Source organism: Pleurodeles waltl, chromosome 3_1 (genome assembly GCF_031143425.1).
Source record: "Pleurodeles waltl isolate 20211129_DDA chromosome 3_1, aPleWal1.hap1.20221129, whole genome shotgun sequence".
NCBI lineage: Eukaryota > Metazoa > Chordata > Amphibia > Caudata > Salamandridae > Pleurodeles > Pleurodeles waltl.
This window is the reverse complement of record NC_090440.1, coordinates 765,001,074-765,022,091: the sequence shown is the minus strand read 5'-3', so window position 1 is coordinate 765,022,091 and position 21,018 is coordinate 765,001,074. Positions and strand designations below refer to the sequence as shown.

The window sequence follows — 21,018 nt, the reverse complement described above, 5'->3', positions numbered from 1 at the left end:
TGTTGATTCACTTCTGTCCAGTCAAAGTCCATTAATCATTTGGGAGAAGAATCTGTAGATGAAGGCAATCCAAATCTATTTTTAAGTAGCATGTTGCGAAAATTTGTTGTCCTATGACTTATAAAATGTACGCCTCAAATACAAAGATCAAAAGAATAATATGATCCACTTAAACTCCTGCAGACAAGTGAACAAATGTGAAAAGAAAGTTACATTATAGAGCCCAAAGTGTGACTGGTGTATACCATTGCTAATATACATCACAAATTAATAAAACCACACTAAAAGTCATGATAACCATATATCATCTTTTCTTTTATACAGACTTCATGAGGTTAACTATCCTAGGCATTGTCGTAAAGATAGTCTCATTTATTTATTAATTAAACAGGAGACCGAAACTTCAATGGTTTTCCACTATCTGCTTCTTAAAAATAGCTTTGAACTACCTTCATCTACCTATTCTTCTCCCAAACGATCACTGGACTTTGGTTGGGCAGGAGTGAACTAGCACTCCTCTGACCCCCTTAAAAGGAACTGTTCCTTAAAGTACTGTCTGAGGGTCTTTTGACTAATGTGTGTTGTACAACACAACGCCTTTGTCATCTTTTGCTTTGTCAATTCTTATGAACAATAATATGTGTTGTTTTTGTCATAAATAAGTTAATCATTTTATTTCACAAGTAAGCCTCTGGATATATTTGCCTTTATTCATATGGGATATCGTATGACAATGAATGAGTTATGATTGTTTAAATCTGTCTTAAACTGATGTTTTTGTTCTTTTGAATGAATCCCTTGTTTGAATTTTTCTATGCCTTCTATTTAGACATGCGTCTTTTAGCTGTGAACCAGATTCTCCCACCTGGTGCTTAATACACACTATGCCAAGTCAAGCCACAGTGAGTTGCATTGGGTTTAAGGATGGGTAAGGCCTGCATGTAAAGAGACCCATCTTCTCTGCATAATGCACAACCTTTGTACTTCCTCCCCTATTGGGCTCCATACATTGGCAGTGGGTCTATCTTGTGATTGTCAGCTCGTGGTAAGGGAGGAATTGAAACTGCATCATACCTTTAATCAGACAGCGATACACGTCCTATAGCTGCCCTTTGCTAGCCCCTAATTAATTTGACCAGGTCAGAAGCAAAATAAATGTTTGCTCCACCTAATTACATACTGGGACCAACTTTAGTTTCTGCCATTATAGGTTCCATTGCTGACACCACTTGACACCCTTCGAGCCTTCAGATGTCTTTCACGGTTTGAGTTCATTATAGTTTTTGTTGTTGGGGCGTGGAAGTCTTGTTGCGTCACCACAGTAAGTTGTGCTCATTGAAACTATTCATGCATATTGTAGACTCTGATTCCAGACGTATGTTGAAATAAGCAAGGTAGAACAGCAAACATATATAAAGCACAGCACATTGACTTCAAAGCTGACTTGTCCTCAAGGTTCAGTTTCACCTTGAAACATCTGAATCTGTGAGAGACTTACTCCTCAGGCTAAAAGAGTAATTTGGAAGACCAGGATCTTCTACCCTTTGACCCCCAGATTCACCACAGAACCAAGTTGCCTGCTTTAGTGGGATGAGTGGTTGCAAGTGGCTAGAGTTTCCTAAATGTACCTTTTTTTTTTTTTTTTTGCAATTGAACACTTTGGGGGTTATTACAACTTTGGAGGAGGTGTTAATCCGTCCCAAAAGTGACGGTAAAGTGACGGATATACCACCAGCCGTATTACGAGTCCATTATATCCTATGGAACTCGTAATACGGCTGGTGGTATATCCGTCACTTTTGGGACGGATTAACACCTCCTCCAAAGTTGCAATAACCCCCCTTGTGTTGTACATAGAGGCAGAGACATAAGAGAGTCCCTTGGCCCCTTACCATTGCTGTTGTCATGTATTAACAAACTGGCGAAGATGCAGCAGAGGTTGAAGAATACTGCCATAGGAGTATGTGTTTTCCATCTTTTGAGGAACGCTGCCTTAATTTACCTAGACCTCAAAACATGATAGTCAACCCAAGGAAGAAGATGGTCTTCACAACTGTTTCCTAGCATTGCAAACCATCCCAACACAGGAAGATATCACGAAAAAGGCGATGAAGTTATAACAGAAGCGTAGCTTTTCTGCTGTTGCTGAAAATATGGGGTGCTTCTTCTCACACCCTACATCAGTCTTAAGTGGTCAGAGGCTTCATCAGTGCTAAGTGGGAACCCTCTTTTACCAGCTGCTTCATTGAACAAGGTGGGCACGTTAATGGACACAACTGCCAAGAAATTATCCCATAAAGCCTCTCTTCATTTGTGCCAAGCCAATGCAGATTAATAAGCTCAGTAACAACATGAAACGCCCAATGCAGAAGTATAGAGAATGCTTACTGCCTGCTCACATAGACTGTCTGTATGCAGGTTGAAGGATATCACTGGATAGGTGTGACAGTGTGGTTAAAGAAGCAAAGGGCATGTCTATCCGTATATCTGTAAGCAGCTGAGCTTAATTTTACTCCACCTGCCCAATCAATAAAATGTGTCAGATTTCCTTTGGTAATAAGGCCCTCCACCCATTCATCAGGTTTGAACTTCCTCCTCATTGTAAGGCAGGCTGGTAGCAAGGAACTATGAGAATCACTCTATTAGGGAGCTAATAGTAATTCTGAAGATGAACAAAGTGGGATAGTGGGAAGATTTGGGAGTAAATGTGCATTTGTATGATATCCATAGCCCCTGATGTTTAGGGATGTGTGCATAGGAGAATATCAGTAGTGTTGAAACCAGGAAAAGTGGCAGGTTTAAAAAAATTGATGTGACATACTGACATGTATTTTAAAATAAGGTAGAAGTTGAGTGGGGCAAGGCTGCAGACAGTGTCCGAGGAGGTGGAGTCGTTGTCATCAGGGAGACTCTGGACAAAGTTACTGTGCAGATGTCTTAATTCTGTCTTAGTCTCTTTTTTGGAAGTAGAGCTGGACGAGGCTGCCACAAAGTCAGGCCGACCAGCGATGCATCTTGGGCTGATAGATGAGACGGTTGTTCATGGTCTCCTCTCGGTTCTAAGAGCAGTTTTTAGCCAAACACTTTTTAAGTCCAAAGTTTGGCCTTTGGCTCTCTGGGCACCTTTAGCTCCACCACCAAGGGTCCACTACTGGAGGGGCACCACTCGGGGGGGGTTTAGACTCGCTCAGGCTGGGACCAGGTGTGGGTTCAAGATGGTTGGTGCCTTTTCTGTCCCTGAGGCTCTGATCAGGAGGGCAGCCAACTAGCCTTTGGAGTTGCACTGATAGTCCTGGATTCAAGCAATAGAACAGGGCTCAAGCAGCAGAGCAGTCCTCTAAGGGTTTAAGGTAAGCTCTATGCAGCAAACCAATTCTTCCAGGTGCAGCAAAGCAGTCTTGTGGAGTACACAGCAGTCCACAGCAGCAGACAGTCCTCTTAGAAACCTTCTGCAGGATCAGTAAGTGAACTGAAGAGCGGGTGAGAGGGTCCTATTTTATATCTGCTGTCTTCTTTGAAGTAAGAAGTTTCTAGAAAATTTCCTTTGAAGTGTTTTAAGTTTCCTGCTTCCCCTGCCTTGGATCCTAGTTGTCTTCATGAATAATACAGGGGTGACATGTCCTTTGTATGAAGGCAGAGCACAGCCTATTCAGCTGCCCAGGTCAAACTCCCATCCTGCCAGTTGATGGCCCACCCTGGCACACCTAATCCATCTATTGTGTGGCTGTCTGGAAGGAATAAAAAAAGTCCAGCTGCCAACTATATCCACTCATGTGACACAGAAACCGGCAGCATGCACCAAATAGCTAGGGCAGGAAAATGTCAACTTTTTAAAAGTGGCATTTTCTAAATATTAACTTAAAACTTGACTATCATTAAAGAGGATTTTTATTACAATTTCTCAGACAACAAACTTGAATGTTCATGTGTTCCCAATCAATAGTACATATTAAATGTAATAAGGCAACCCAAGGTTACCAATGTTATCCTGAGAGATATGCCTCACAGTAGTGAAAAATGAAATTAGGAGTTTTCACTACCACTACAACTTAAAAGTATATGTCTGGCCTTTTAAGTACAATGCACCCTGCCCTGTAGGCTACCTGAGGCCTACCTTATACCTCCCTTAGGGGTGACCTATATGCAATAAAAGGGGAGTTTAAGGCTTTGCACAGGGCTTATGTTGTCAAGTTGAATTGGCAGTTTAAAAGTGCATTCAGACTGTAGTGGAAGGACTTGGACGTGTTTTAAGTGGGTGGCACAATAAGTGCTGCAGGTCCACTAGTAGCATTTAATTTACAGGCCCTAAGTATATAGTACACCACTCTACACTGGACATATAAATAAATTAAGTATGCAATCAGGCAATTTTATAATGTTTGAGGGAGAGAGCTCAAGAACTTTAGTACTGTTAGCACTGATAAAGTGGACAGTGTCCTAGAGCCAACCAAATTGAATTCTAGCAAAAAGTGGAGGGTAAAAGCAAACGATTTGGGAAAGACCACCATAAGGCTGACTTGTCAAACAGAAATGTTTTGTGAAATGCTCTTAACTGCTGCGATATTCATTCATCCACAGTTTTGAAATTTGTATAATATAATGTTCCAAGTTTAAAATGTATGGGTTCTGCTTATTTCTCTTGCTGTATAGCACCTTTGTATTACAATGACCACAATTTACTGCATGCAGCTTAACGTTTTTTTTCCCCCTTTTTTCGAAGTGCCAACGTACTTGATGGTGGAGACACAACGTTTCCCCCCTTAGCAGCTTCTCCTCAAAGTATGGATAGCGTTCTTCAGTCTGGAGAAGGTATTTGTGTTCTTCGTGGTTTCAAGATTATGTTTTAAAATAACTGCCTTTACTTATATTTAAACATCTTAGGGCCTGGTTTAGACCTTTTGGGGTGGGTTAGTCCTTCACAACCTTGATGAATATATCATCTGCTGAAATCTAAATCCCATAGTCTATAAGGGGATTTAGATTTCGGCTGGTGGGATATCTGTCACCGTTGTGACAAAGTAACCTGTCCCCAAGTTCTAAATCGGGTGCTAAGTCTTCTCACATTTTTCATTCTTGCTCTTTTTCTTTCCTTCCTTTCAACAGCAGTGTCGCTGGCTGTATTTCTTTTTAACGTTTTGTTCCTGAGGTGACAAAGGAACTTTATTTTAACTACCTTGTTTTTCTCACTATCTTGAAGGTCACACTGAATTTTCTTCAGGTTAACATACTTGGATATTAATCTTTGCTCTCACCATGGATGCCGGATGGCTTCCTGATTTTCTTCTCATTTTATTACTATAGGTTCACTGAGTTGAATCTTGCCTTCTTGAATTTCTTTAGAGTTTTTTGTCTGCTTCACCTGTGCTGGGATTGTTCCAAGCATCCATTCTCTGCAAAACGTTGTCTCCTGTATAAAAGCTATAATTCCACCTTAGCATCTCATTTCCCATTCCAGTTGTGGCCATAGTCTTAACAGGGGCGGCTCCTCCGCTAAGACGGAGAAGCATCGCCCCACTGGATTGTGGGGAAAGGAAAAATTAAATAACGTATTATTATTATCATTTTCATGGGAGAAGGAGCAGGGCTGGGTTGGAGGGAGGGGGCCAGAGGAGGGCTATGTGCACACAAAGTCGGCATGTCTGTTTGACCAACCAAGTTCGGCCAGCCAAATAGACATGCGTACTTTGCATGTTCTCTACTCGGCTGTATTGGCACAGGTGCACAGCCGAGTGGAGGCCATGCCAGGCTCCCACTCCCAGTCTGAGTGGCGAAGCAGGCAGCTCAGATCAATCACAACAGCAGCATCGTTATTGGCTGGGAGCCTGGGAACAGGAAGAGGACGAGGACAGAGGGAAGACAAATGCGTCTCCCCTACAGGTCAGCTTTGCTTGGGTTTTCACCCCTTCTCCCCCACCCCCACACACAGAATGTCCCCCACCTCTGCCCTGCCACCCCCGTTGAGTGGCAGCTGCCACTGAGTCATAAACTAAAATCTCTTGCAGTTGGACAGTCTGTATTCCCTTTAGAGCAAGAGTAATGGACAATCTAGGTGGTGGTATAACCGGAGACCCTTTATTTCTTGTGTGGGGTTATTATTCTTGAAATGGAGGTCGGGTGGGAGAGGGAATTTTCCAAGCTCTCTTGTGATGAATTAATGGCATTAACGTAGGGTAACCAGGTGTCCCGGAGTTGCAGGACAATTCCTATTTTTCACCAGCTGTCCCAGCAGATTTTGAGAAATTTAGCTTGTGTCCTGGTTTTTAAACAGGGTCGACCGAAAACGGTGGGAGGTGAGTTTCTTTTGTTACCCAAAGCAGGGATACTGAGCAGGTGTTATCAGAAAGCAATTTAATTAACAGGCATTACACTGGCTTAAAAAATTGCATTTTATTTATGTTCCTAGGGCCTCTTCTGTAATTCTATGCTGATGAGCGCTGTCATTCTATGTGCTGGTTTGAAGTAACATTCGAGTCCTTCTATTTTTGTGAAATGTCCAGTTTTTTGGCTTTAAAATTCTGGTCACCCTAAATAATTCCCAGATTTACATTAGATAAGGCTGATTTACAGCTCGTATGTTTTCAGCTTCTCTCTTTATTTACAGTTTTAAAAATTGTCAAACACAAGGTACGAATAATCTTTTTCCCAATATAATGACAAAATGTTGTCTTCAGTCAGATAATCAGTATGTCTTCGGTTTGTTAAATGTATATGTGTTGAATTGTAATACAAACGTCATATTGCAGCATATATTAAAAAGAATAATTACTGTAGGTGCTGCTAAGAGATCCCACCCAACCGTTCCTGGAATTCCTGGTGGAACACGAGCAGGAGCTGGGAAAATAGGCCGAATGATTGCCGAAGAAATTATGGAGATTCACAGGTAAGAGGATGTAATGTAAAGCATACTTAAGTCCTTGTCGCGTAGGCTCCCATTATTCTAATGAGACTACTGGATTTTGAGCAGCAGAATCACCCGCGGTGTGGGAGACTAAGGCGGTCATTCTGACCCTGGCGGTCAAAGACCGCCAGGGCGGAGGACCGCGGGAGCACCGCCGACAGGCCGGCGGTGCTCCAATGGGGATTCCGACCGCGGCGGTAAAGCCGCGGTCGGACCGGCACCACTGGCGGGCTCCCGCCAGTGTACCGCCGCCCCATTGAATCCTCCACGGCGGCGCAGCTTGCTGCACCGCCGCGGGGATTCCGACCCCCCCTACCGCCATCCAGATCCCGGCGGTCCGACCGCCGGGATCCGGATGGCGGTAGGGGGGGTCGCGGGGCCCCTGGGGGCCCCTGCAGTGCCCATGCCACTGGCATGGGCATTGCAGGGGCCCCCGTAAGAGGGCCCCTACATGTATTTCACTGTCTGCTGTGCAGACAGTGAAATACGCGACGGGTGCAACTGCACCCGTCGCACAGCTTCCACTCTGCCGGCTCGATTCCGAGTCGGCTTCATCGTGGAAGCCTCTTTCCCGCTGGGCTGGCGGGCGGTCTGAAGGCGACCGCCCGCCAGCCCAGCGGGAAAGTCAGAATTACCGCCGCGGTCTTTCGACCGTGGAACGGTAACCTGACGGCGGGACTTTGGCGGGCGGCCTCCGCCGCCCGCCAAGGTCAGAATGAGGGCCTAAGTCTAACCCACTGCGGGTGACACCTGTCACTCCAATCCGGGTTCTGCTCCGGCTAACTAGCAGTGCCTCATCCCCACCAAAGGGCAGTGATGATTGGGCCGCCGAGCGCATGAAATACTTGGCTTCTCAGGGAAGTCGTGGTCACTCAGGTCTCATCCGGTTCTCTCTCTTACAATTTAGTGTCATATATAAATGACAAACAGAAGCAGTATAGGTTTCAATAATAAGTTTAATAAAACGACTGCATCTTAGATAGCAAGGCGTGATCTGCAATAACCAGGACAACACAACTTGACAGTATTAAAATTGTGATGAGAAGAGTGAAGCATAAAAACAACGCTAGTATATTGTCACTGTTGTCAATGGACTAACCCCTACCTAGGCTAGGATAGAGCATAGCATGTTCAGCTCTAAGTCTGCCCTTCAGGTTCCCCATGGAAGACATCAACCCCCATACCTGAGCAAAGGCCTGCGGTCTGCGTTAGCATCTGTAGCGGAGCGTTTGGCAATCAGCATACCACTGTGGTTCCCTGGCTGGAATCTCCCTCTAATGTGTAAGGGACAAGGAAGTGTTTTTATAATAACACAGCTGATATTCTGAGAAAGTGTCCCTACGTAAGATGTGTATTTTCTACGAATGTTGGAGACTAAACGTCTACCACGTTCACCGGCAATGTACTGTGTTGTAGCCTTGGAAAAAGCACAGAGTGATCAAGGATGTCTTGTTTGAGAACAGAGTGCTGGCCTAGGCAAAAACTGTTAGACGGAAATAAAACAAGACCGTAAAAATGGTTATTGTAACAATAATAAGGCGAAGCTGAATAAAATATATCTAGGTTAAAGTGCACAACGGCCTAGTGTGTTAAATTAACGTGCATGGAGCTATAACTAAAATGGCTACACAACATCCTCATTTGTCTATTGTTTGGCGCCTCGGCTGTCGTACAGTTGGTACGCTGGAAATATCACCTCTGCCTCTCAAGGTGTCAGAAGCCACTATTCCATGACGGTTCAGAATTATCATCCATTATCATGTATCACATGTTGTTTGATTTTAATCCCAAATTGCTGCCCGAGAACACCATGGTTGACATAGCAGACTCAATCAGTGATTAAAACCTTATTCTATTTCACAGAATCATAAACGCAAAATATAAATACAGAAATATATCTACTCATTTAAAAACGTGCCCGTTTTTGAAGAAACAAAAATCAAAAGAAGAATAACTTTTAACAAAAGAAGATATTAACATCACCACAATAATCAAAACTCTTAATAATCACAGTGCAACCAGAGGCGGCTCCTCCATTAGGGCGGCGTAGCGTTGCCCAACCCCCCATCCCATTCTGCCAGCAGCGGCAGCTGCAAACCTTTTACCAAAAAACAATAAAGCAGTGTCAGGATTGGCCGCAGGGCAGGTTGGGAGCTTGTGCCTGCAGCCTAGAGCTACCAGGGACAGAGGAGCACCGTGGCGGCAACGCAGGAGGTAAGTATTTTTTTTTTTTATTTGAATTAATTTTTATTTCTTCCCTGGCCACTCCCCACCCCAATCGCCCCCTCCCCTTGCTGCATTCCTTATGCTTGCCGCGAGCCGCAACTGCTTGCAACGTCCGTAGAGGAGATTGAGGCCTTCTTAATAAGAGCTGGATGACCTCAGTATAGTGCGCAAAACGATTCTTCTTAGAGTGTGATAGAACAGACAAAAAAAGAAGTGTGCATTAGATTGGTTCGACGTATTATCACAAGGGCATGGCAGGAGATTTTCAAACCAGCCACTCTGTATGGGGAAAGCTATCATGAAGTGCAAAATTCCTAGGTGAAATCTGGTCAAATAAAACCTAAGCTGCAGATTTGATAAACGCAACAAATACGTTTTAGGCCCTGGAAAACATATAGTAGCCAAAAAAATATTCAGCAGGTATTGTCAAGGCAGTGTGCACCCATGGATAACCGAAGCCTTATCAGAATATGCTTCCTTTAGTCGGATTTTAACTGAAGATAGAATGGGAGCTGGATTATCAAAAAATTCAGAGAATCCAACCGTGTAACTTTAACATAGTTTAACTATGGAAATTTTAGTTGAATTATTCAAAGACTGACAGAAAGAACTTATCTAGAAAAATGTAATTCGGGATTAGACCATATATTTACCCATAGCAAAAGAGGGGCCACACTTTCCTCCAGGTAGTTCAAACACACTTCAGAATGGAAAAAAGTGGGTGCGGAGCTCTTAGGCACCATCAGCAATCTCCTAAGAAAAGCATTCTCTGCTACCTGTAATTTGGAGCACTTACTATAGCCCCACACTCCCGCCCCATAGACAGCTATGGACACACATTTGGACTTTATCCATATCTGATTGCCTTGGAGAAAAAACGTTTTAGCTGTTTTGGGACCACACACCATTATATATGATTTTTTTAAATTCACCTTTAGGTCCAGCGAGGACATAAACTCTGCAGAGGCATCATGTACTTACTGTAGGCCATCTGGTGTCTGTGTCAGGAGGACAGCAATGTCTTCGTAATGGAGTGACAAAATGAAGAGATTTCCTACCCTTGGATAGTCAATTTTCCTCTAACAAAAAAGCCTCCAACCCATTTACGTAGACAAGGAACAAGAAACGGACAAAGTTACACCCTTGTCGTGCTCCTCCAGTTGAAATCAGGGTTGCCTCCTGGGACATACCAAAACCTCACTGTTGTATTGGAATGTAGACTCCGAAGGAGGATGACCAAGTGTTCCTCCATGCCCATCTCCCCTCTCATGCTCCAGTGTTTGTCACGGTTTACTGTATCAAAAGCACTTGTAAGGTACATGAAGGCCAGATGTAATGAGCTCCTCATGTCCCATGTATATCTACTGACAACTAGCGCTAGATTGAGACATTGTTCTACAGTCCCATGACCTTGCTTGAGACCATACTGTAACTTTGAAATTGTTATTTTCTGAGGCCCAGACTTCCAAACGCACCATGAGCACCTTGCCCAATACTTTAACTGTGGCATCAGTCAGGGAAATCGGCTGTAACAAGCCAGGTTGTTCCTATCCTCTTTTTTTACAAATTGGAACCACAATGGCCTCCTTCGAAGAGTGGGGAAGCGGACCAATAACAGCTGCCCTAATTATGTTATTGAGGATTGGTGCCTAAAGGGCAGTGTTATATTTAAACACATCAAGAGGTACCCCATTAGGGCCCGGCGCTTTTCTGCCATTGCCCTGATTAATGGCAGACTCCACTTCCTCCACTGAGATTTTTTAGCTAAAGTGCATTAGTTGTTCCTTGTTTTTGGAGTCACATTTTCCCAATCCTCCTTATCAAACTCCTTTCCCAACGGATTGAAAATATGTGAGAAATGCCCGACCCATGATGTATCTAAAATTACACAATCAATTTTGGCTTCTGAACCCTCAGTAAACCTCAGATGATTTACAACCTCCCAAAAATATCTAGAAACCTTAAGGCGACCTGCAGCCAATAAATCTGTCCAGGCCTTTTTTCTAAACTCTCCTTTCTCCCTTCTAGAATTGCCTTATAATTTTTTACGGGCAGTACTAACCTTGGCCTTATCTCTAGGGTTCATAGAGGGAGCCTCCTTTAGCTGCTTATAGGCGTTGGAGCATGCAGTATTAAGCCAATGACAGCGCTGCACAGAAAATTGAGGGCGTATAACTGTTAGCTCTGAAGAAATAGCTTGGCCTAACAACTCAGAATCTCTAATCATGACATCAGGTGGGGCCACAGATGACAAACAGGTATTTATCAAGCACCAGTGGTCCCTAACAATTTTAACTTGAAATCATTTTGGGTCAGTTCACTCCCATTTTATTCTAATGCCCTGATTTACGCTATACTTAATATCAATAGAAGGGCTATCCCCAACCTTATGTCTTAAATTTATGTTTAAAGTGGCCACCAAAGGATCATGATCGCTAGCGCAATTTGGGAGAATCCTAAAACCCGAAACCAAAGAACTATAGCTACTGGAAATCAACATAAAATTAGTTTTGCTAGGGCTAGTCCCATCCGTAAATGTAGGATGAGATATGGAATTTTCTTCTATACAATCAGACAGGAATAAGAAATCATCTGCTATGGCAATGTTATTTAGGGCATCACCATATTGTATATGTCTAAAGTAGGTACTAGATGCGGAGTAATAGAATGTTTTAAGGAATTATCTGATACAGAGGACCCTGAAAGATGGAAGTCAAACAATCTCCTCCAGGCTTGCTAGCATAGAAAAACAATTGCTGGAAAAAATTGGGGAAGCGGAGGCATGGCTTGCCGGCTGGCCAGATCCCTTCTGACATGATAATAGAACACCGTTAGGACCCCTCTGAGGCACGTGATAATAGCCCAATGGCATCGCTCTCATACGCCCCTGAGAGTCTGATAGGTGGCTTAGAATAAATAAATACCTGGTCACTAAACCTGGTGATCTAAAGTTGACCGCCACACAGCCTCTATCCGGTAAAGGGGGACGATGACCAATACTCAAAAACTCACCTAACTGTAAGGATCTCGTGCAATATATCCAGTAACTTCCTTGCATTAAGATTGAACCAGTGTATGACCTTAAGTTTCAGAGATACCTCCATTTCCATCTCCCTTCTTGACAAAGTTGGAAAACGGTCTAGGATAATAATATAGGGCGTTGAGTCAGGTGGAAGGTGAGGTGTGAGTGTGGTGTTTCAGTGACAGATTTGCAGAAGACGCCTCTGTGTTCATCGAATGGGCTCTCGTTAGTTGCAGCCCCACCTGAGCTAAATTGGTGGCCCCAACATCGATCAAAGACTCAGGCCGTGTCTCAGTCTCAGTCAACCCCATAGGCTGGGTTTTGCTACTTTTACTTCCATGAGAAACAGACCTTAATGCCACTATAGGTTCCTAATTCAAAGTGACGCTGTGATCCTCCTGTGAGTAGTACAAATGATGACCCTTCAGAGATACAAGATTTTCCAGACTTTCTTCCAGTTTGGCAAACAGGTCCTTCCTAAGAGCGCTAATTGATACGTCTAATCATTCAAACAAGTCATCATGGCACGACTTTATCAATGCTCTCAGTTGAGCCGCAATCTCTTCCAAAGTACAAGATTTTAACATTGGGTTGCAGAGGTTGCCCTGATTCAAAGAATTTTGACGAGGCTTCCTCTTTGTGAGTTGCTGCTTCGTACGTTTACATCTCTTAGACAGTGGAGAATCAGAGGAAAAGTCGGGGGCTGTGTGCACGGCGGTCGAAGGTAATCCATCATAAATAACAGTATTTCCAGGACAATCTCCCAAACTGCCAGCCACTGATTCACTGCCACTACAGGGCTCCACCTGCCTATTGTCCTGAGTAGCATTTAGACTTATAAAGTCTGGTGCATTGCACATACTCAATAATTCAACTATTACCGACTTAGCGCCCTCATTAGCAATAATTCACATTGGAGGTTCATGTGGCATGGTCAAAGGCAAAGAACTTTGTCTCATCGCAATAATCCTTTCTTCGACGCACCCTATTTCAGAGTTCAAGGCACCCATAACCGTTGACAGGTAGTTCGTAATTGGAGGTATATTAGTTGCATTAGATGCAATTGCAGAGCTCGACCTCAAGGGACCTGATCCCTGTAGCTTTCTTTTACCCACGATTTTACTAGATAACAATAATGCGAATCAGGGATCAGTCTTAAATGTCTCCAAATAACTGCTTACCTCAAACACACGTTTAAGGGCTAGTAGGAAGATGAAAGAGAGCAGGCCCGGCCCAGCCTTGTCCAGGTATGGACGGGCGCAGATGGGCCCGGTCTTGGCCCGGTCGCACACCCCATGCTGCAGGAGTGGAGACAGCAGTAAGAAGTGCAATGACTGGCACCCCCCCCACCCCCTCCACCAACAGCTGTGGATGATGAGCGCGGTGAGCCTTGGTCTAATCTATAATACAAATGTGAAGATGTGTGGGTGATGGCTCGTGCAAGAGCAGGCCCCACCAGCATTGAAACATATAACCGTTTCTCACGTAGAGCAATACAGTACGTTCGGGCAGAGCTCACTCTAGAAAACTGCAAAAAAAAAAAAAGTAAAAAAACACATGGGTATGCAAGTAAGAGAGGGACTAAAGCGACAGATGGAGAAAGATAGTGGGATAGAGAGTGAAAAGACACCTTTGGAGGAAACCATAATGGAGGGGAGAGACTAGGTGCTTTGGTAGGCCTAACCAGGCGGCCATGTGCGCCTCGTGTGCTGGGGATCTGTGCATGAATGATCCCTGTCAACACTCATGGACAAAACACGTTTCTGTGGGCTACAAATAAATGCAAGAAACTAAACTGAGAAATACCACAAATACATAAAAGAAATGCACGCAAATTTGAAGCGATAGAATGCGGGAATACTGCACATAGTAGACTAGCTGACACTTCTGTGTGGGGCCTAGTGACTGGACTGCACTGGCATGCACTATGAACCCACACATAGCTCAACCTCGAAGGAAGCTGCAGGACTCCTCCCTCAGGCCCGAGCTCACCTGTCTGAAGATAATCAACATGAGTTACTGGGTGAAAGGGAAAGAGGCGGCGGTCACTGACACACTCTTAATTGTGCGAAATGGCCTGCGCCACCCCCGGCCATTGAGATTGATAGAGGTCTTCCAACCTAGACCATGTAAATGACACCCAAAATGAAAATATATTCCTCACAGTAACACATACCACGCCCACCAGTGTTTCGTTACTGCCTTGGCTTATGCTTCCAGGGCAAGCTTTTCCTCACCCAGCCAAAATATGAACAGGCAGGGGTGGCTCCTCCATAAGGACGAAGGAGCGTCACCCCCCGCCCCCATACCAGCAGCGGCAACTGCAAAGCTTTTCCACAAAAATGATAATAAACTTTGTTCATTATTGTTTTTAATGAAAAGGGGTGGGGCCACAGGGGTGACGAGCAATGAGCGTCTCGGGGTGACCAAACACACATGTACACAGATCTCTGTCCAGCACAGCAACACAGTTGCTGGGCTGAAGACAGCCTGCACAGACTCCCAGTCTTCCTGGGACGCGCTGGTGCTCCCAGCCAATCCTGACAGTGCTCTGAGCAGTGTCAGGATTGGCGCAGGGCAGGCTGGGAGCCTGTGCCTGCAGGCAGAGAAGAGGAGCATCACAGTTCTGAAGGCGGCGGCACAGGTAAAAAATTTTACTTAATCCCCCCCCTCCGTTAATCCTCCGTCACTCCACCTCCCCACCCCTCCTGCGAGTCGCCCCACCCCCTTCAGCGTCATACAAGCCGAAACTGTGAACAGGGCTGGGGGCCATCACCCTTCCCCAAAGCAAAAACACAGATTTAGACAGCTCTGTTATCAAGCATCAAGAACAATTTATTGGTAGCTGCTCGGTGGTTCTTCTCATCCTTTTGTTTCTCCCCCAGGGAAGTAGGGTAATACTCCCTACAATCATTAACACCAGCCTTCCCTGTTAGTTGGTTCACATGTTTCATGTCCCAGTCACAGCCTACCGTAGTACAGGACTATGACTAGGTCCTTGTTTTATGGGATTCATGATGAATATGACGAACAAACCCCTACAAAGAAGAACACTACGAGCTGCTTGTGTGTATTACTATAGTGAGATACAAGGACGTGTGGTAAAGAATCCCCACTTTGTTCATTCTTTCTTAATCAGAAAGCAATGAGGAAGGTATTGTGTCTCCATCTTTAAAAGTAACAAATGCGGACATAAGAAGGTACTCTTCCATATATTGTTTGCCAGTAATCTGAACCCTGGAGTGGTGAAATCATCACTTCATGACTGAAACCGTTTATTGTGATTGCAAGCTTGACACAACCAGGCCTACTCAAAATAAGAGACAAACAGCTCAGGTTTGGAACGCTTAAAGGTCTTGAACACAGTTGAACCTACTTTGGCATTGTTCAAGTGTCATCATTTTCTAGGGTTGCCACCTTTCCAAGAGAAGAATACCGACTGTTGTTTGTTGTTTTAAGCGTCTGCAAAGTCCAGGATGTGGTACTAACACCAGTGGTGCCCTTTTATAACTGGTCAGGTGGCAACCCTATCAGTATCTTAGTCCATTCCAGTGTGACTGTTAATGATTTTTGGGGCCCTGGGTAAGAAATATTGTGGAAACAACTGTTTGGAACATTTTTGAAATTTATTAGCCATTTTCTCCCACTTCAAGTCCCATGATGTCAAACAATATTGAACTCTCTCTAAAAGGTTGAGGCACAGTAATAGACAGACGTGAAGTATGGAAGAAGTTCACTTCCTTAGGGGGGCCTTGGAACGTTGGGGCCCTAGCCAATTGCCCTCTTTGCCCATGCCTTAAAACACCTCCAGTCCATTCTGTTCTTTGACTTAATCTAAATCGAGCTCCTCGGGAGTAATACAGCCACAGCTCTAAAAGCATTAGATGTTAGATGGAAATCCTGCCTGATTTTTCAATACCTGTTGCGAAAATGCCTGATTCTTGGTCTTTTTATTAATTTTATATCAGTTACCCCAAAATAAAAATACTCCCCCTAGGCAAAGTCACACATTGTGCCAAGAGAATACTCTTCAGCCTGCTTTGTTGGACACACTCCATGCATCCTTTTCCAATTAGGATGGAAGTTAGCCAATTATCCACGTGTTTAAGGCCAAGCATGATATGCCTCCTCATTATCTATGATCTTTTATCGTACACACCCTCCTAACCAGACACTAGGCAGTGCCATATTTCATCTGCGTGGCGTTGCCCATCTTTTTTCAGGTTTTAACAGCTTTTGGGGCTACACCTCTGGAATGCATTAAAAGCTTGGGCGACCACATTATCGTCCTGCCACTTCCCAATCCTTATTCCTCCCCTTTCACACCTGGGCGCTTACCTGCTGACGTGGTGTTGGGATATTTAAAAAATACTGTAGCTCTGTGTTATCTTATTAATGCAGTATAGCCATGTAGTTCTTTCGGAAGCATTTGCATGAATATTAATCGTTTCTCCGTACTATTTCATATCGAATACATTAAATAATGACCACGAGGCTCAATGATATATTGTCCAATTCATTCAAACAATATATGTTGTTAGGAATATAACAAAACTATTTCCTAGAATCATTATGTGCTAGTGTGAGGGTGATAAATCCAGTGCTCCTGCTGTGCAGAAGAGATGCTAATGTTAAACACAACAACAATTTTCAAATGTCTTATTAAAACAGTTTGTCGACTGACCCCCAAGTCATGTCTTAACCAGCCTCTCTGTGTAGCTGCCAAAATGTGTTCATAAATCCTATGTGCTGTTTTGCTGTTATGTACACTACTTCTTTTTAAAGTGTAGTGCATCCAAATAAATTAAAATACAAACAAGCATTGAGTCTGTTATTTTCCTTTAGCAGTTGGTAATTAGTATTTAGAAAAGGATTGTGGCATGTTTGATCTCTGCCATTGTCTTCTCTGCATACAATGGAGGTGATCTAAACCAACTGTTCTGGAAAGATCATGAATGGAAGTTGCATCGAGAAAGAATAGTTCATTTGCTTGCACTGTAAAGCTCTTCATATAATTATTTTAACGCATACAGAAATACAGTATATCAGAGCGTTATCGCAGGATCACTGTTAATAAGAGGCATATTCCCAGTCAATTTGCTAAAGGCATTTATGTAAACTTTTTCCACTTCTTTGCATAGTATGGAAATTGATATACAAATGGGGCAGATTTAATAATTTTTAATGCTGTTCAGTGGAGCAACCTAATTTGCCTCCTCTCATAGACCACCGTTAGAACTGCCCTCATTTACTTGTAAGTGGTAGATTCTGATCTGGAAGGAGTAGCCCCGTCATATTTAGTATTATCACATTGGTAATAGAAAATCCTGCTTACTGGTAAAGTTGGATTTAATATTGCTATTTTAGAAATGACACTTTTGAAAAGTGGGCATTTCTCTGCACTTACTGCAGTCTGTGCCTTACAGCCCGTCTCCAATCCACGTCTGGTCTGTGCTGGTTGACAGCTCACCTTGTGCATTCCACCCAGACAGCCATAAACACAGGACACTCAGGCCCTCATTCTGACCTTGGCGGTCTTTTCGCAAGACCGCTGAGTTACCGCCGCGGTGAAGACCGCCGACCGCGGCGGTGTGCCGCTGTGCGCATTCTGACCGCTGGGAGCGTTCCGCCGGAAAACCGCCAGCAGCCACACTGGCGGTCGGCGGGAAAGTGGAGACTGGTCAACCTCCACCGCCACGCCAGCAGAACACCGCCCACAGAATTACGACCCACATTTCTGTGTGGCGGTCTTCTGTTGGCGGTCTTCTGTTGGCGGTCACGTCCCTATGGCTCCCGTCGCCTCCCGGAGGACCAACGCACAAGGTAAGTTGATCGTCCGTGAGGGGAGGGGGTGGGGGGGTGTTGTGTGATGTGGGCGTGCATGGGGGTGTGCGTGTGAGTGTGTAGAGGGGGTGTGTGAGTGCGTGTATGCGGGCGGGGGGTGCTGCTGTGTCTATGGGTAATGTGTGCTGTTCGGCAGCTGCGCATGTCGGCATGTATGTGTGCGGGTATGTGTCCCCGTTGTGTATGTGTGTGTAGGGGGTGTGTATATGTGCATGTTGGGGGTGTGTGCATGTCGGGGTACATGTATGTGCATGTCGGGGTGGGGGTGGGGAGGGGGTTCGTACCACCTCTGGGGGGTGGCAGGGGGGTGGAGGGTGTGGGGGGAGGACTCGGGTGGGTAGTGGGGGGTGGGGGAGACCCCTATCAGTGCCAGGGAAGGAATTCCCTGGCCCCGATAGTGCTTACCGCCATGGTTCGCACGGCGGTTCCCGCCCGCAAGAAACCGCGGCGGTAGGCAGGGTCATAATACCCTTGGCGGTCTTGGGACGACCGCCGGGCCGGAGTGCGCAAACTCCAGCCCCGCGGTCATGACCGCCGTGGCGGTCGGAGTGGAGAAGTAGCGGTCGGTCGCGGCGGGGACCGCCGCGGTCAGAATGCCATTTTTAATACCGCCGGTCTGTTCGCGGTCCGACCGCCGTCTCTCCGCCGACCGCCAGGGTCAGAATGAGGGCCTCAGTTACATCTGTATTCATCTGTATACTGAATGAGTCTCCCTGGGCAGGAAAGGTGGAGGGGCCAGTGGCCTGCCCTCGCACAAAGGATTAAAAATCCCCACTCCCCCCCCACCCCCCCTGGATCCTGGATCCTGGTAGACAGGACTGGGCTGAAAGGGGAATTTGTGCACTTCAAAACCACTCTTTGAAGTTTCCCCCACTTCAAATGCATATTTGGGTATAAATACTGGGTCTCTGACACCAATAAATCAGACACTTCTGGACTGTGTAAGAGGGACTGCCTGACTGCCCAAAGGACTCATCTGGACTGCTTTGCTGGGAAGGTCTGCTGCCCCGCTTGTTGCCCTGCTGGCCTTTGACTCTGCTGGAAGGACTCTGCCTTCCCTACAAGTGCTCTCCAAAGGCTTGGGTTGAGATTGCCTCCTGTTCTGAAGTCTCAGGGCCACAAAGACTTCACCCCATAGAAGAAAATTACCTGTGCGTCACAAAATCGATGCAACACCTGCAGAACTCGGCATAGTGCCTGCCTTGCGGCTGAAAACTTGCCTCATCACCTACTGGTCGACGCAGCGCCTGTTCCCTCTTACTAGCACATCAAGGATTTTCACTGCTTCGTCCCTGGGCATCAAAATATCCCCACATCACAGTGAGGAACCAAGGCTGCACTCCTGGAAATCGACACATCACCTCGCAGTGTGGAAAAAACGACGCATCTATTGTGCCATGCCGGAAAATCGGATGCAACGCTTTATTTTCCAACGCATCTCCTCCTCTGCGGCCTTCGTGCACCGTTAGTTCCAGGTTCTGTGTATTACAAAGATACAACCACTGATTTTTAAGTATTAAGTCTCTTTTAAACCTTTAGAAAGCAATCTCTCAACTTGTGCACATAGGATTTTTGTCATTTTTATCTTATTCTATTCAGATAAATATTATCTATTTTTCTAAACCTGTGTGGTGTATTTTTGTGGTGTTTTCACTGTGTTACTGTATGAGGTTTTGCACAGATACTTTACATATTGCCTTCTAAGTTAAGCCTGCCTGCTCTATGCCAAGCTACCAGAGGGTGAGCACAGGATCATTTGGATTGTGTTGTGACTTACGCTGACTAGGATTGTGGTCTCTACTGGGACAAGGGTGTATACCTCTGCCAACTAGAGATCCAATTTCTAACAATAACCTTCCAGCACAAATTCCTAGACAAGCAAAGACTGATCCTACTCACTGGATGTGTGCTGGGCACCTTACCAGACATACAATGTGTTGATTTCTTTAACAGCAAGTACTTTATATCACTTGCTTTTTAAAAAGGTATAGAGCTTTATATTTATATAAAACATATTTTCTATATTTCTAATGTAAGCCAAGCATATTTGTTTTGCAAATTTCTCAGTGTCTCAAATCAAAACATTTCCTTCTAAGTTAAGACTGACTGCTCAGTGCCAAGCTACCAGAGGGTGGGCACAGGATAATTTAGATTGTCTGTGACTTACCCTGACTAGGATTGTGGTCCTTATTTGGACAGAGGTGAATATCTCTGTCAACTAGAGACCCCATTTCTAACAAATGTGTATAGTGAACAACACACCCAGGAGAGTATCCTGGCACCTGAAGCGGGAGCTGCATGGGCCAAGCCATGATTGGGGCTAGTTGAAGAGCCAGGTCTTAATTTTCTTGAGGAAATTCAAGAACTAAGGAGGAGACTCTTACGTATAGGGGCAGGTTTTTGCAGGCTTTTGAATCAAGGTTGGGGAAGTCACAACCTCAGGATCTGGTTCTGCATATGCTGTGGCCCTGCAAGTAGGATTCCAGCTGAGGAGAGGTGTCTAGTAGGTATATGGAAGATGATGCAGTTGTTGAAATATGTGGGTCAATGTTGATAACGACTTTGAATGTGTGCATAAGGATTTTGAAGAGTGGTACTTGGGCAGACCACCAGTTGGAGTTCCCGAGCAAGGTGTACTTGCCAAAGATTTCTACTTCCGTCCTGTCTGTGTTGAGCTTAAGGCAGTTTGTTTTTATCCATCTGGTGACTGGAGTCATGCAAGTGGTGAAATTGGTCTTTGTGTTTTGTGTCTCGTCAGAGAGGGAGGGTATCATTTGGGTGTCGTCAGGCTAGGATATGATGTTGAATCATGTGCGAGGATGATGCTGGTGAGTGTGGTCATGTAGCTGTTGGACAGAGTGGGGTTGAGTGAGGATCCTTGTGGAACCCCTTAGATGAGGTTGACAGCATCCAAGGTGAAGGGGGCCCAGCTGACCGGCTGGGTGGAGCCTGTAGGAAAGAGCAAATTCAGTGAAGTGCAGAACCTTAGATGCCGGCTTCAAGCTGCCATTGGATTATGACGGTCTGG

General features: G+C 45.0%; 1 protein-coding gene across 5 annotated transcripts in view; it reads left to right on the top strand.

Moving 5' to 3' along the window:
- The window catches only part of BMAL1 (basic helix-loop-helix ARNT like 1), a 573,964-nt gene that overhangs the window by 483,548 nt on the left and 69,398 nt on the right, over positions 1–21,018 (top strand). For all 5 annotated transcript variants that reach the window (XM_069223570.1, XM_069223574.1, XM_069223572.1 and 2 more), the window contains 2 exons: positions 4,721–4,809; positions 6,772–6,880. In XM_069223570.1, coding sequence (XP_069079671.1) covers positions 4,721–4,809; positions 6,772–6,880 — 198 coding nt within the window. The remainder of the gene's footprint in view (positions 1–4,720; positions 4,810–6,771; positions 6,881–21,018) is intronic.